Here is a 16,839-nt window from a genome sequence, read left to right on the forward strand (position 1 = left end):
AAAGACTTTGGACTTTATCCCTGGCTATTCTCATGGCGATTATTCTGCTGAGACTAAGACTGGTCCGAAGGCCTTCCAGAAAGCTAACCAGTTCTGATCTTAAAAGAGAGTTAGAAGAAAAGTGAGGAAAGAAAATGAGAACTTTGCAAGAGAGTTTGGAAATGCAATTCCCTTGCTTTCTCCATAATCATTTGGCAATTGGCAATCATTTGGCAAAAATTAGCCTTCTCTTCTGGAAATTCTCAGTTCACATATTGTAAAGTCTACCTTGTTAAATCTTAAGGATAACCTTGGTGACATGTGACATGAGTATAATATTCCTTGGCATTGCCCCTTTCAGAACAGGGATTAAATTATCTTTTCCATTCCAGTGGCCACTCTAGAACTTTCCAAATCTGTTGGTATATTGAGTACAACACATTAACAGCATCATCTTTTTAAAATTTTAAATAAGAATTCTATCATTTTACTGTTATCAATGTTATCAATCTTAATGCCCACTTCACTTCATTCTTCAAGATGTCTGGCTCTTTAATACCCTTCCTATTGTGTTTATTGGCAATGTTAAGCTCTTTCTTAAATTGTTCTTTTGTAAATTCTTGCTACCGCTTGCCATCTATTTCTGTTAAGCCCTTACCATTTTTTTCCTTTATCAGATATGTCCATTTTTTGTATGAAACACATCCTTGATATCTCCTTTTTCTTGAGAGCTTGTCGTTCCCCTTCTATGCCTTTGCTTTGCTCATTTAAGAAAACTTCACTTCTTATTGCCAATCTCTGGAATTCTAAATTCAATTAAATTTGTCTTTCCTCTTTATCCTTTCCTTTTTTTCCTCAGCTATTTATAGACTCATCAGACAACTATTTTTCTTTTTCTTTATTTGGATTTTTTTTTTTTTGGCTGTTGTTGCTACCTCATGTACAATACTGCTGCAAATCTTTATTCAGTTATTTAAGTCATATGTATGATAGTATGATGATTTTGCCTACTCTTTTCCAATTTCTGTATGCATCTTGAAGTTCTTAAGTTCATGATCTGAAAAAGTGCTCTAAATCACTACTGATCAGAGAAATGCAAATTAAAACAACTCTAAGATATCACTACACACCAGTCAGATTGGCTAAGATGACAGGAAACAATAATGACCAATGTTGGAGGTGGGAGAACTGCGATGGTAATACATTATTGATGGACCTGCGAACAGATTGAACCATTCTGGAGAGCAGTTTGGAACTATGTTCAAAGGGCTATCCAACTGTGCATACCCTTTGATCCAGTAGTATTTCTACTGGGATTATATCCCAAAGAGATCTTAAAGGAGGAAAGGCACCCACATGTGCAAAAATGTTTGTGGCAGGCCTTTTTGTAATGGCAAGAAACTGGATACTGAGCAGATGCCCACCAATTGGAGAATAGCTGAATAAATTATGGTATATGAATGTTATGGAATATTCTTGTTCTGTAAGAAATGACCAGCAGGATAATTTCAGGGAGGATTGGAGAGACTTACATGAACTGATGCTGACTGAAATGAGCAGAACCAGGAGATCACTGTACATGGCAACAAGACTATACAATGATCAATTTGATGGATATGGCTCTCTTCAACAGTGAGATGATTCAAACCAGTCCTACTTGTTCAGTGATGAAGAGATCCATCTACATCCAGAGAGAAAACTATGGAAACAGAGTGTGGAACACAACATAGCATTCTCACTCTCTCTGTGGTTATTTGCTTGCATTTTTTTTTCTCAGTTTTTCTTTCTTCCTTCATCTGATTTCTCTTGTGCAGCAAGATGACTATATAAATATGTATATGCATGTTGGATTTAATGTGTATTTTAACAAGTTTAACAAGTATTGGACTACCTGCCAGCTAGGGGAGTGGGGAGGAGGGGAAAATTTGGAACAAAAGGTTTTGCAAGGGTCTATGTTGGAAAAATTACCCATGCATAAGTTTTGTAAATAAAAAGCTTTAATTAAAAAAAAAAAAAAAAAAAAAAGAAAACAAGCTCATGACCTGAGTCAAAGTTAGCTGTAGGTCTTGTTATAATTTACTGTATAAAGCTTCTCTACCTTTGATAGCTAGGCATATATAATTAATCTGATTTCTATATTGACCATCTGGTGATGCCCATGTGTAGAGTTAAACTGTTGAAAAAGAGTGTTTAATGTGAATTGTGAGTTTTTTTTCCAAAACTTTATTAGTTTCTGCCCTGCTTCATTTTGTACTCCAAGGCTAAACTTGCTACTATTCCAATTATCTTTTGATTTCCTACTTTAGGTTCCAATCCCTCATAATGAATAAAATGTTTTTTGGTGTTATTTCTAGAACATGCTGTAGGTCTTCATGTAAGAAGATCAATTTTTGGCTTCTTCAGCATCAACAGTTGGAGAATAGAATTATGTTACTATGCTACTGAATAATTTGTCTTGGATTTGAACAGACATCTTTTCTGTCACTTTTGAGAAGTATGCCTTACTTATACTTTTATTGATTATAAGGGGTAATCCATTTCTCCTACAGGATTCTTGCCCATAATAGTAGATTGTAGTGATCACCTAAATTAAATTCATCCATTTCCATTCATTTAAGTTCACTGACACCAAAAATGTTTATGTTTAATCTTTCTATCTCCTGTTTGACTACATCCAGCTTATCTTGGCTCATGAATCTAACATTCCAGATTCCTATGTAATACTGATCTTTCCATCTTCTGTTTGACCACATCCAGCTTATCTTGGTAAATAGCTATTGCATTCCAAGTTCCTATGTAATAATGATCTGTACAATATTGGACTTTCCTTTAATCACAAAATTCAACTGCAGCTGAACTTCCTTTTGGCCTTGGCCTAGCCACTTCATTAATACAGGAGCTATACTCTACTCCAATAGCATTAGATACCTTCTAACTGGAGGGGGTCATCTTCTGATGTTAACCTTTTTTCTTCATTTTAGTACTGTCCATTGGATTTTCTTGACAAACATACTGAAATGGTTTGCTGTTTCCTTCTCCAGTGATTTATCTTTTATCAGAACTCTTCACTACGAACTGAGCCTTGGGTAATCCTATACAGCATAGCTGATAGTTTCATTGAGTTGGGAAAACTCCTTTACCACAACAAAATAGGCAGAGACAAGGAAGGACAATATTCTAAGCCTGAAGAAATCAGTCAACACCTAGACTTTGGAGATGAGTCTTATGTGAGAAAAAGTTTGTGCAAGAATGTTTGTGGCAGCCCTCTTTGTAGTGGCCAGAAACTGGAAACTGAGTGGATGCCCATCAATTGGAGAATGGTTGAATAAATTGTGGTATATGAATATTATGGAATATTATTGTTCTGTAAGAAATGACCAACAGGGTGATTTCAGAAAGGCCTAGAGAGACTTACATGGACTGATGCTGAGTGAAATGAGCAGGACCAGGAGATCGTTGTATACTCAACAACAATACTATATGACGATCAATTCTGATGGATGTGGTCATTTTCAACAATGAGATGAACCAAATCAGTTCCAATAGAGCAGTAATGAACTGAACCAGCTACACCCAGCGAAAGAACTCTGGGAGATGACTATGAACCACTACATAGAATTCCCAATCCCTCTATTTTTGTCCGCCTGCATTTTGGATTTCCTTCACAGGCTAATTATACACTATTTCAAAGTCTGATTCTTTTTGTACAGCAAAACAACTGTTTGGACATGTATATACATATTGTATTTAATTTATACTTTGACATATTTAATATATATTGATCAACCTGCCATCTGGGGGGAGGGAGGAGGGGAAAAATTAGAACAAAAGGTTTGGCAATTGTCAGTGTTGTAAAATTACCCATGCATATATCTGGTAAATAAAAACTATTAAAAAAAAAAAAAAAAGAACAAAAGAAAACTGGAAATCAACCCAGAAGTAAATGGGTTTGGAAAAATACATTATATCATATATCTTCAAGTTTGTTTTTTACTGAAGTAATTTTATTGTATAGAAGATATAGTGGGAAAAAAATTAAGGTAAGATATTTTAAAATATCACTTAATGTTATGGTTGGCTTAAGAAAGCATTGTATTGATATACTAATTATCCCCCCTCTTATCACATAATAGAAAATACTTCTTTAATATCTCGCTCAGGTCACAAGTTAACAAAATTCTTTCATAGCCTAATTTAATTGAGCTAATTGTTTGATTGTTTTTCACAAATAACTTGCTTGCCTTAATCTTTGTGTCAGCATGTACTAGCCCATCCTTAACAAGAACTCTTTCTTCTTCACACCCAATAAAGTCCTTCAAAACTTAAAAGTTACCTGCTGCAAAAGTCTTCTTGAATTCAGGTTACCAATCACTATTTTGCTCCTTGACATTGCAAGAATTGGCTAGTACTACATTGTTTCACTTAGGAGTACACTACTTAGCATAATTCTTTTGGCTCAGGGTTCAGGGTAAGGTACCAGAGCATCATAACTGTAATTAAAGACTATAGGTCTAATGGAGCTCAGAGAAAAGAGAGAGAGGAAACTGGAACATAGTAGTTTGTGGTATGAAACCTTGTGGTATGAAAAATCTTTAAATTTGAAGTCAAAGATTATGAGTTTGAACTGTTACAGATGTGTGACCTTGGTCACGTTCTTTCCACTCTGACCTCAGATTCTGTACTCTTATTTATAAGATGAGAGAAAGGACTAGTGTTAGTGTGCTCTAATTATTATTAATTTCATACATAGTATTCTTTTCCAAACTCACATGTCAAGAATAGTCCCCTCTATCTTCCCCATGTCTTCTCTGGACCCTAAACTTCTACTGCAATTCTTCACACACAACAGGAATTCTCTACATGATTTTATAAGAATGATAAATTTTACTCCAAAAAGGATTTTGAAATTAAGAGTGATAAAGAACTTTAATCTAATCCCATATCTTCTGTCTAAATATATGAAAACTGAGAATAAGTAGTTAATTGACTTACTCTGGATCTTATAACTCTTTCTATGCTATCATTTTGTGGGATAATCTTTTAGGGGTTATCCTTTGAAGCCATAATAATCTTTTGAAGAGTTAATGATGGGATAATCTTTTGAAGGCAATTCTAGAAAAGAGATTCTTAAATTCAAGCAATCCCTTATTTTTCCAATTTCATATCTTTCAAGGAGAAATAAATAGCTCAGAAGTGATACCTAGAATTTTACTATTAAAATTAAGCTATTAAGATAATTTTCAGCAATGGTTAATTATTTAATGTTGCTGTGGCTAACTAGGTAGATGAATTTTAAATAATCCATTAAAGCTATGTTTTTCATGATTATCTGGACAGGGGATATATCACGACATATCAAATAACCTAGTAAAGGGAAACGACTTCTCATTTCATTATATAGTAGCTACTGGGTAAAGTAATCACCTCTATAAATTCACTTTCTCTATGCCCAGAGTCACAGAACCAGTATGACTCAGAAGTCAGAAGAGATTTAAAACCAGATTTCTTGGCTTCAAGACTGGCTCTCTAGTCTTAGGCAACAATCACAATGTAGGAAAGTTAATAAGAACTTCAAATCTACTCGGATTTTTGAGGAAACAAGTTTTAGAAATCAATGTTCCACATGTATAAAGAAAGTGCTTCATTCTAGAAAATGACTTTAATGACAACTACTTACCCAATCTTTTCTTTTAAAAAACAAAATGCATTTCTGAGATAGTATAATCTCTTTCCATTAAATTTAACTCAGAAAAATTGGCACAATGAATCCATAAACTGACTATCCTCTAGTGATTTCTTAACAACAACAACAAAAAGACCAAACAAAAAAGCAGGGAGGGGGAGAAGGCTATCAGATTTCACCACTAGGTGTCATTTTAATACTATATACTAGTAAAGAGCAAAATTCAATTAACATGTGTTTACTTTGCCTTCATGAAAATTAGAATTAGGAATTCCCAAAAAGGCAGAAAGTGAGACTACAACCCCAAAGGTTGCAACTATGGAAATTTCCGGCTTGATATACTAATTTGGGTTCACACTGGAAGTAGAACAAAGCTGGAAAATTCTGGTATGCCCTCTTCTCAGTAAAGACAGCAATTTCCTCAGGAAAAAAAAATGCTGATATAATTAGGAGGCAGGAATAGATAGAACTGAAATGTCAGCAATTATTAGCCCACACTTCTTGAGCTTGCTAGAAAGATTATGTTAGTGTTTCTATTTCCTTTATACTCACTGAATATAATCAATTTTAAGACTTCAGATAAGCAGGAAAAAAAAGTTTTACAAGTCTAAATTTGAGAATTTGGGTAGTTAGGTGGTATAGAGGCTAGAGTCCCAAACTTGGAATCAGTAAGTTTTGAGCTGAAATATAGCCTGGGACACTCATTAATTAGCTTTGTGACTCAGGGCAAATCACTTAACCTAGCTCAGTTTTAGTGAGGACACAATGTGATAATATGCAAAACACTCTGCAAACTGGAAAGCACTATGCAAATGCTAGTTTGTTTTTTTAAATAGGAAAATAATAATAGAATAATCAAAGCTGTAATTCCATTTAAGTACACTGTGGTATCCATCTTCTAATATTCTGAGACATAATGCATAGAGTTAGGATTTTTCTAATATTTCATACCAAACAAAGGAGATAACAATTTTGTTTTCCTTGCAACATCAATGAAGATCTTTGGAAATGGTATTTCAGGTACAATTCTTTAAAAAAAGAAAAAGTAATGAATTGCAATCTAGCCAAGCCTCCTTCATCTTGTATTTCTATTATTTATTTACCCAAATGTTAATACTTCCCATTTGTCCCTACTGGATTTTCATCTTATTAGCTTTAGACCAGTGCTCTTGCCTAGAATCACCTTTTTGTATCCTGACTATATTTTCCAGTGTGTTAGCTGACCCTTCCAGTTCTGCATCATCTACAAACTTGATTATGATGTTTTACATGCCTTTAAATTACTGGAAAAAATGTTAAATAGCACACAGACAATCACAGATCCCTGGAGTATTTTGAAGATTTTCTGTCATAAGGATATTGAAACATTAACAACAACAAGCCATTTTTAATCCATTTAATTATATCATCTAAATTACATCTAATAGTATGAGAAAAGTATGAGGTACTTTATCAAAATCTTTCTTAAAATATATCTAGTAACCAATTGTTCAGTAAACAGGTTAAAAATAGGAATAAGATTATTCTAGCATGATATATATATAGATATAGATTTAGATAAATACACCCACACATACATATATTTTATGACTAGGTCTTTACTATCTCCCTAGGCTAGAAAAGTCAGGATTACACTCTTAAATCCAGTTCTCTACATTGACCGCCTACAAACTCTAATCTGTTGTGTTCCAATATAGGCTGATTTGCTTCTCTTTTGGAGACTTGTACACCACATCCTCCTCACCCCAATTCCATTCTTCCTTAATAGAAGTGTTTTCCTTTCAAAATTTCATTCTTGGGCAGGTCTGGTTTCCCATTTAAAATTTTAGAACATAAAAGTCTCCCTATCTTTTCCTCTGAACCCTTTTGTAACTTAACTTTCCCAAAATCTACAGTACATATCAGATCATATCAAGATTTCCTCTTTTCTACCACTAACTAAAAAAACAGAGTAGTTAATTCTCTCTAGTTTCCTATTTCTATCCCAGAAACTAATTTTCTACCAAGAGTAAGAATCAAACACATAATACCATCTACCCTTGAAGGATGAAATTTTCATTTAGGTGAGTCATTAAATTATTATCTATTCTTCTTTTAGTATACAGATTTCAGGCAACATGTATCATGTGCTTTAAGGTTTACACAGCACCTCACATAGTAATTCAAGCCTTACAACAATGCAGTGAAGGAGGTACCAAGGGTTTTATTATCAATTCCGCTTTCCTGATAAGGTTCAATAGGGATTATTAGATTTTTCCCATGCACACACAACTAAATGTCACTTTGGAGTCTCAATTCAGATTCTCCTGACATCAAGTTCAACGTTCTTTTCCACTATGGTATGATGTTTCTCTGTTTCGTTTTCTTGTGAATTTAGAAATAGATAACATAAATTTGTTAATATGATGTTCTGTTGCACTGGCTTTCCAGGCTTCAAAGTAGTTGGCAAAACTTAAATCTTGCTTGGACAAATATTTCAAGGCTTACTGTGTAAACAATTTGATTTGCTGGTCTTGACATTTAGACACCAAACTCCCTCTACTGGATGATGGTGTAAGAAGAAAATATGTTTAATGAATGATGGCAAGATGAAATTTCTACCAAAGGAAAATGTTTTCTGAATATACCATTAAATTTTATTGCAGAAAATGTAAAACAAATTTCTAAATGATGACTACTGCTGTAAAATGCTAGCAATTTATACTGCATATCATGTGGCTTCAAATATTACTAATCAACCACTGCAAGAAAAAAAAAATCTTCTATAAATCCCTGTTGCTTTAGAAAATAAAAACCATTTTATTTCTTAAATTTCTTTACTGCAATGTCCTTAGATGCACAAAAATTAAAACATGCCTACAGCTTAATAGAAGCCAATAGAAGACCACGTTAAAAAAATCTAATCTCCCATTTACTTATCTTAAAAATAATTTGATATAAAATCTCTTTTTTATGAATATGAATGTGAAAATCACCTTTATGATTATATATTTACATTCTTATATAAAAAATGACCCCCAGTTCTCCATAACTGTTTCTCTGACAACAATCTATTGAAGGGGGATTTTGGGGGGGCAGTGATACATTAAGTATTAACTAAGACTCACAGTGTCTACATTATCTACAAAGATTAAATTGATAATATTCTAAATATGCAAACCTTCATGTAAAAATCATTAAATTCATATGCTGTTGGAAAAAACAAAATATATAACTTCCTTAAAGATGCCTAGAAAGTATTTGACATATATAGGCCATAGAAAGGAAAATGTAAAACTTTTTTCTGCATTTTTAAATAATTATAGATTCCTGAGATGCAACAGGCAAAGTAGTTAAGATAGCGATTCTTATATCTAGAAAGCACCACAAGCATATTCATATTGGTTGTGTGATCTCAGTAAAAAAACAAACAAACAAAAAATCTTAACTAAACTTCTCCAAGCTCAACTAAGTATATAAATTGCAAAGGTGCTAAACTGCAATGGTTCAGTGAATTAGTTTACATTTTTAATATAAATTCAGCCCCCATGCTAAAAGTCATGATCACAAAACATTAATACATGGTAGGCACATTCATGTATTCCAACTCATTCATTTTATAAATGAGGAAACTGAGAAAGAAATTACTTGCATATATTACAAAGCTGATTTTTCAGTCTACTTGAGAAAGGACATTTTCAAGAAATGGTCTAATAAAAAATATTTTCCTTAGTCTTCCAAAACTTAAATTCACAAATCTTTGGCACAATAGATACTAGTTGATTTAAATTTTTAACAAAATGACTTTATATATATATATTTTTTTTCCTTTTTGGGTTGTTAAAATATAAAAGCATACTTACATGTGCCAAAAACATTTCAATTCATATTGAAATAAGGAGATGGTACAAAAAAAAAAATCTTCTCATGACACAGTAAGTATTAAATCATAAGTAGCCTTACCATGTGGAGTAATTGTTTGAACAGGCTTGGTAGGAGACTTTACATTCCATATTGTCAAAGTGCCATCTGAATGACTACAAATGAATTGTTTTCCTTCATGGTGCCAGGCAACTGAATGTATAGCCTATGTAGGGTAAAGAAGAAGAAAAAGTTAATTTTTTTAAAGATGCAATTAAGAACTAAGATAATTTTGTATTTGTATATTATTTATTTTTTAGAGTTTTTAAAATATCCTCAAATCAGTATAATTACTGTAAGAAGTAGCAATGTTACTCCTTACTACATTAACTGTAAGAAAAATAAGATTTTATTTGAAATTAATGAATAATTAATTCTTGCCCTTTTTTTCAATTCTCTAATCAACATGATGAAAACATTATGCTAGTGACATATATGTATATATTTGTATTACTGCATGTATAATACCATCCATATATTTGTATATTACTATAATAATGATGGTTCACTTTATGTATTGCTTTAAGATTTACAAAGTGCTTTACACTTAAAAGCATCAGTAAACTCATTTGAAAATAGATTATTTTACACTTTCCTTTCTATGGCTATTAGCATCTCTGAAAATAAGCACTTGTGGATACAATTGATTTTATAAAAGTTTATTACCAAAGGACAATGGAAGTTTAAAATCTACTGAACAATGTAATTTTTTTTTTTGCTTGTTTCATTAAAAAAGGGATCCAAGGCTAGTGCTTATACAACAAAACTAAATGTATTTCATCATTTCTCTTCTTTTCTATTATGTAGACAATTCTTGAGTACAATTGACAGGAAATAATTTAACTACTCAAAGGATTATTTCTATTGAATCTGGGGGAAATTTATTTTCAAAAAAGCAAATTTAACTTTTTTTTCTTCTTTTTTTGGGGGGCTAATATCAAAAATTACTGAGCATTCTTGAAAAATATACCACTCAATAAGAATGGCCCAGACACATTCTGAACAATAGAGAGGTAAAATATCTATTAAGTCCTAAATGAGGTACTTTCCATACAAATCATCAAGTGTTTACAGTTATTTTTTGGTGATTCTCTATTATCTTTCAAATCTGCCAACCATCAAGCATTTATTAAATGCCTCTGAAGTCCTAGACAATGTGCTAAGTACTGGAGACACAAAAACAAAAAATGAAATATTCTTTCTTATTAAGGACCTTCTTAATAGACTTTATTCCATTGACTTACACACACACACACACACACACACACAAGACTCTGCATTGAAAAACTATATCATTATGTGTACCCTAATTTTGCCAACTTGAGAGAAGAATGCGAGATTATGATCAAAGGTAAGCAAATAATAGGAAAAACAATACTCATGGAATAGAAAAGACATAAATAGGAAAGAAGAAAGACAAGGCAGCCCAAGTAGGGCATAAAGGAAGAATACACCACATCAGAAATGTGAAGGCAAGATAGAAAGCATAACATTTTGAAAAGAGAAAAAAGTTAACACCTATAAAGTTGTTAATACAAGGAAAGTATCAATATAATGGTGAAGGTACAAAGTCTAGATTTGACATCTGAAAAGCTGAGCTCAAGTTTCAAATCTAAGTCAAAGTCAGGGCTCTTTTCTCCTTTCATTATGATGACATAAACCTTGAAGAAAAAGGCTCAGAATATAAACCATAGCTGGCCATCTCTGAAAAGATCAGTGAATGATTAAAAAAAGAAAAGAGGAAAGAAAAATTCAGTTAAATCAAAAACAAAAAATGATAGGATGAGAATTAGAAGTATGGTGTTCTTGTGAGTAACTATCTAACATAATTACCTTTATGGTGATAGGCAACCCTTCTATAGAAGACCTAGTCCTGTGCTATAAAAAACAAAAACAAAAACAACAACAAAACAAAAAATTCTGATGTAGAAAGAGCTCTGAATTCTTCAAGGTTATTCTAGTGGAACAAAAATTCCTAAACCAAATTTGGAATGCTTCCAGTATATGCCTAGTGAAAAATCAGAAATCTGTATCCAAGTATAAACCCCAAGCTAAGATCAAAGAAGCTCTTTACCTTAATTTGGCTATAGGATGATCAATATTTTAGCCATAGGAACTGTCCAAAACAATGAATATATCAACAAACATTTGCTAAACCTCGAATTAATTGGGGAATAGTTAAACAAATTGTGTTATGTAAATGTAACCAAATATTATTGTGGTATAAAAAAGAAATTTCAGATTTGGGGATAGAATGAACTATTGTAGAATGAAGTGAGCAGAATCCAAGAATAATTTATAATAGGATAGCAATATTGTTAAGAAAGAAAAAAAAAAAAAGAACAAATTCTAAAGACCACCTAAAAACACTGATAAATGCAATGGCTTCAGAAGATAAATAATGAAATTTAATACCTACCTACCTCTCGACAAAGAGGTGATGCATTTTAGGCACAGAGATAGGCATTTTTTGATATGGTTTTTAGGTATATTCCTTTTCCTTAATTATGTTTTTTTTTCTTTTAAAAAGTTTCCTGCCATTTGCTTTTAAACGGGACTTGAAGAGGAAAACAGGTAAAGCAAGATAAGCAATAACAATGCCAAAAAAATGAGAAGACCATGAAACATTATTTTTAAATGCACAAAAGATAACAGAAGCAAGATTTGATGGATAAACAGTTAAGTATGAATTTTTGAAAATAATGTGTGAAAATTATGTACTTTTTTTTTAAAGTAGCAAGCAATATGAAATGAATATCCATAGCATCATATACAATCCTGAAAACTGACATCACTTTTTGGTATTTAAGTTCACAATAAGAAAAACTTTTTAAAGAGGGGGAAACAAAGGGATAAGAATTGGACTACTAGATACAAGTAAGAGAGAAACGCCTATTTGAAGTGGCCCACGTATTAAAGAAAGAAGAATAATATATATATGAAACAGGAAGGATATGTTGGGGCCAGCTTGCAAAAGACAAACAGAATAGTTTGTATTTTATCTTAGAATCACTAGAGTGTGTTGAGCAAGGGAACAATATAATCAGATTTGTGATTACTTTGTCAAACAATGTCAAACATTACTTTGGCAGAGAATGAAGATGGAGAGGGACCAGAAGCATGGAGAATTATTGGGAAACTATTAGAACATTCCAAGAGAGAAGGCATAAAGAGGGCTTAATTTGGTGGCCTTATGAATAAAGGGAAGAAGTCTACTGTAAGAAATGTTGTGAAGTGAAAAATGATGAGATTTGGTAATAGGAGAAAAGGTAAGAGAAATGGTAGAACTGAAGATGACTCAGGAAGTTACAAAATCGGAGAGAGTGAAAGGATAGTGATACCTTCACAATAATAGGAAAGTTGGAGAGAGAAAGATAATAAATTGTTTTGGATATGTTGAGTTTCATATGTCTATGGCATATACAGTAGGGGAGATTTCAAAAGACAGTTGGTAATTCAGGACTGGAATACAAGAGACTGTCCAAGATTGGATATGTAGATCTGGAAGTTATAAACATAGTAATAATTTAATCCACAGGAACTAATGAGATCATTTTGAGAGGGTAAAAAGAGAAAAGAAGATCCAAAAACGTCATGGACTATGTCAATAATGATGATAATAATAGTAATAATAGCTAATATTTCTACTAAAGTTGTAAAGAAGAATGCCTTTAGTTATATAGAACTAAAGTTGCATTTTTAAAATCCTGAACTTTCCCATAAATTAGGGTTCAGCAAATGATGGCTCATGGGCCAAATCTGTCCTGCCAACTGGCAATAGTTCAATAATTAAATATAATAAATCTACCATCACATGAAGAGGTAAAGTTCATCAGATCCAGATGACAAACTTTAAAGTATAGCTAAATGTTCTATTTCCTAAGTTTTTCTACAGCTTATGAGCTAACAATGGCTTTCACATTTTTAAATAAAATTTTATTGTATTTAAAAAGACAGAAAACATTCTTAGCTCATTGATTGATATAAAAACAGTCTGCATCAGATTTGGCCTTCTCTCAAACCATAGTTTGTCAATTCCTGCTATAAATAATCTATGTAAATAGAGTAAAAAAGTTAATTATATTGCCTTTTCTGCCCCTAATGTTTAAACATCAAGAGATTAAGGTCTAATGATATGCAAGGAAGTACTCTAGAAATAAAATTTTTGAGAGTACAGTTTTGACTTCATTTTATTGTTACCTTAGCACAAGATAAATTAAAAAGACCTTGTGTCTGTGACCTTTATTTTTCAAATCCAAGTAGCTCAAAACATAATTAAAATTTAAATTACTTCAATATCTAAGAACAAATTCTTAGTTTGTCTTGCAGCTATAACTAATTTTTTTAAAAAAAGAAAAACTCAATTCAAATGGACTTAGATGATTTATTGTAAAAGCAAATCATTTGTTTTAGGTGTGGGCTCAGGCCATAGAAAAACTGGAGTCCTAAATTAGGAAAAGTAACTTTAAAATGTATATGGAAATGACTGTAAGTTTCACTTTTTAATGTAAAAGCTTTTCTTAAAGTTCTAAACTCACAAGTGAGAAAAAAAATAATAAAAAAGAATCACAAATAAAATCATATCACAGAGCCAGAAAGAGACTTCATATAATTGAGTCCTGATATTTGTTTCTATATAGGTAAATGTTCCTATTCATGTCAGTTTCCTAGCCTTGCCTGAATTACCTGCTTATTCTTTTCCAGATGAAAGCTAGTGTTCCTTATCATATATAAGGACACAGCTACCAGACACTAACTTGGTCCTTAGTATTGGCCAAATCTATAGATAATAAAAAATAAGTCAGTAAGCAAGGTAAAATACAGGTTGGAAGAGGAAAAAGGAAAAACTGGGAAAATGTTAGAAGACTACTGAAATCATAAAAGGAAAAAAAATGAAGCCTATACTAGAATAATGGCAGTGAGAACAAAAGAGAAGGAAAAAAGATACAAAAGAAAAAACACACATTTGTGAAAAAGACGAGGAGCAAAAAAAAAAGGAAACAATGAAGAGAAAGGGAACCAAAACAGTATTTTTTCTTCTTATCTCTCAAGGCAAAGGAATTAAAAACATCTCATAATACAGAAAAATTAATGAGCATGAAGAGTGAAAAAAAATTATCAGATGTGATCATTAATCATTGGTGACTTTTATAAGAATAATTTAAATAGAAAGGTTAAAAACAAATGTTCCTAGATAATCAAAAATGTTCGAGTAGATATGGGAAAACTGGGATACTAATATATTGTTGCTGGAGTTGTGAACTAATCTAATTTGGAACAATGCACAAAGGACTCTAAAATGTGCATACCCTTTGATCCAATAGTATGTCTACTGGATCTGTATCCTAAAGAGACCACAAAAAAGGGAGAAAGGACCCACATGTACAAAAATGTATGGGGTAGCTCTTTTTGTAGTGGCAAGAAACTGGAAACTGAATGGATGTACCTCAGTTGGGGAACGGCTAAATAAGTTATGATTCATGAATGTAATGGATTACTATTGTTCTATAAGAAACTTAGCAGGATGATTTCAAAGAGGTTTAGAGAGATTTACATAAACTAAAGCTAAGTGAAATGAATAAAACCAAGAAAACATTGTGTATAACAAGAAGATTATGTGATGATCAATTGCAATGAACTTGGTTCTTTTCAACAATGAGGTGATTCAGGCCACTTTTTCCATTAGACTTGTGATGGAGAGAGCCATACAGAGAGAGGACTATGGGGACTGAATGCAGATCAGAATATAATATTTTCACCCCTTTTTTGCTGTTTGCTTGATTGTTTTTTCTTTTTTTCCCCTTTTATTCTGATTTATCTTCTGAAGCATGATAAATGTAGAAAAACATTTAGAAGAATTGAACTTGTTTAATCTATATTAGATTACTTGCTGCCTAGGAATGGAGGAAGTGAAGAGAGAGGGAAAAAAATATGGAACACAAGGTTTTTACAAGGGTGAATGTTGAAAACTATCTTTGCATGTATTTTGAAAAATAAAAAGGTATTATAATAAAAAAAAAATAAAGAAAATAAACCTTTCTGCAAGGGGTAAGAGAAGTGTAGGTGTAGACTAAGGCAAGAGCTTTAGAAACGTTTCCTATTGAGATTGGCATTGAATAGTATAAAAGAAATATGTCAGTAGCTTGAGTCGTAAGATAAAAAGGATTAATGAAAGATTTTTTTAATTAAAGCTTTTAATTTCAAAATGTATACATGGATAATTTTTAGCATTCACCCTTACAAAATATTGTATTCTAATCTGCTGGATCAAAAGGTATGAACATTTTGACAGCCCTTTAGACATAGTTCCAAATTGCTCTCCAGAACGGTTGAATCATTTCACAACTCTACCAACAATGTATTAATTGTCCCAATTTTCCCACACCCTCTCCAACATTTGTTATTATCTTAGGAAAGATATATATATATTTTTAAAGAATAGGAAGACAATCTATAAGCTAATATATAGAGAGACTAATGATGCAAGAGAGACAGTGGAATAGCTAAAGAAAGTCCTTTCAAAAAAATGAAAGAAAAAGATCAAAATAAATAGATGAGAAAACTTAACAATGGCACACCCTCTTCTGAAATAGGAGGGAAGGAGGAGAGAAAAGCTAATAATGTTCAGATTTTTTGAGATACAGAAGAGGTAAGTTGAATGAACTCTTATCAGTAGTCTCAATCTTCTAAGTAGAAAATTAACTGAGCAGAAGATGGGATAAGGGACAGGAAGGGAACTTCTAGAAATAGGAAACAAGTATTGAGCAAACTTTAAATAATAATTTTTCGAAGATATTAATTTACCATTATTAGTCATTAGGCAAAGCACTACTAATAATATCTTAATAGGACCTATATTACACATATATATTATTTCATTTTTCTATAACCCTTATAAGTTCTCTACCTCCTTGAACATACATACTGACAAAAGTAGAAGTCAGGCAATTTAAATTTTTAAACTACATTGTGTATATATATTTGTGTGCATAAACATTATATATGCATATATGTGTGTGCATATATATGTATACATTTAACATTCAGCACTCTACAGAAATTAAAAGACCAATTGTAAAAAGTAAGATTTTTCCAGTGCTCATATTAACATAATCCTTGGAAAGACCATCTCATATATGTTATTGTTTAAATATATTCTGTGACCTGAAAAAAGCTAACTTTTTTTAAAGGTACTCAATTTGTTTTACTGTAGTTAAAAAAAAATATTAATGTCTTTTGTTATTATATAACCTTATAGAAGCCCTCAATGCTCAACT

The 16,839-nt window shown here is 32.0% G+C and overlaps 1 protein-coding gene across 5 annotated transcripts in view; it reads right to left on the minus strand.

Annotated features, from left to right (window-relative positions):
* Positions 1-16,839, minus strand: part of STXBP5 (syntaxin binding protein 5) — a 193,261-nt gene that overhangs the window by 117,664 nt on the left and 58,758 nt on the right. For all 5 annotated transcript variants that reach the window (XM_074309604.1, XM_074309600.1, XM_074309602.1 and 2 more), the window contains exon 8: positions 9,605-9,728. In XM_074309604.1, coding sequence (XP_074165705.1) covers positions 9,605-9,728 — 124 coding nt within the window. The remainder of the gene's footprint in view (positions 1-9,604; positions 9,729-16,839) is intronic.

The sequence above is a fragment of the Sminthopsis crassicaudata genome, chromosome 4, assembly GCF_048593235.1.
Source record: "Sminthopsis crassicaudata isolate SCR6 chromosome 4, ASM4859323v1, whole genome shotgun sequence".
In the NCBI taxonomy this organism is placed as follows: Eukaryota; Metazoa; Chordata; class Mammalia; order Dasyuromorphia; family Dasyuridae; genus Sminthopsis; species Sminthopsis crassicaudata.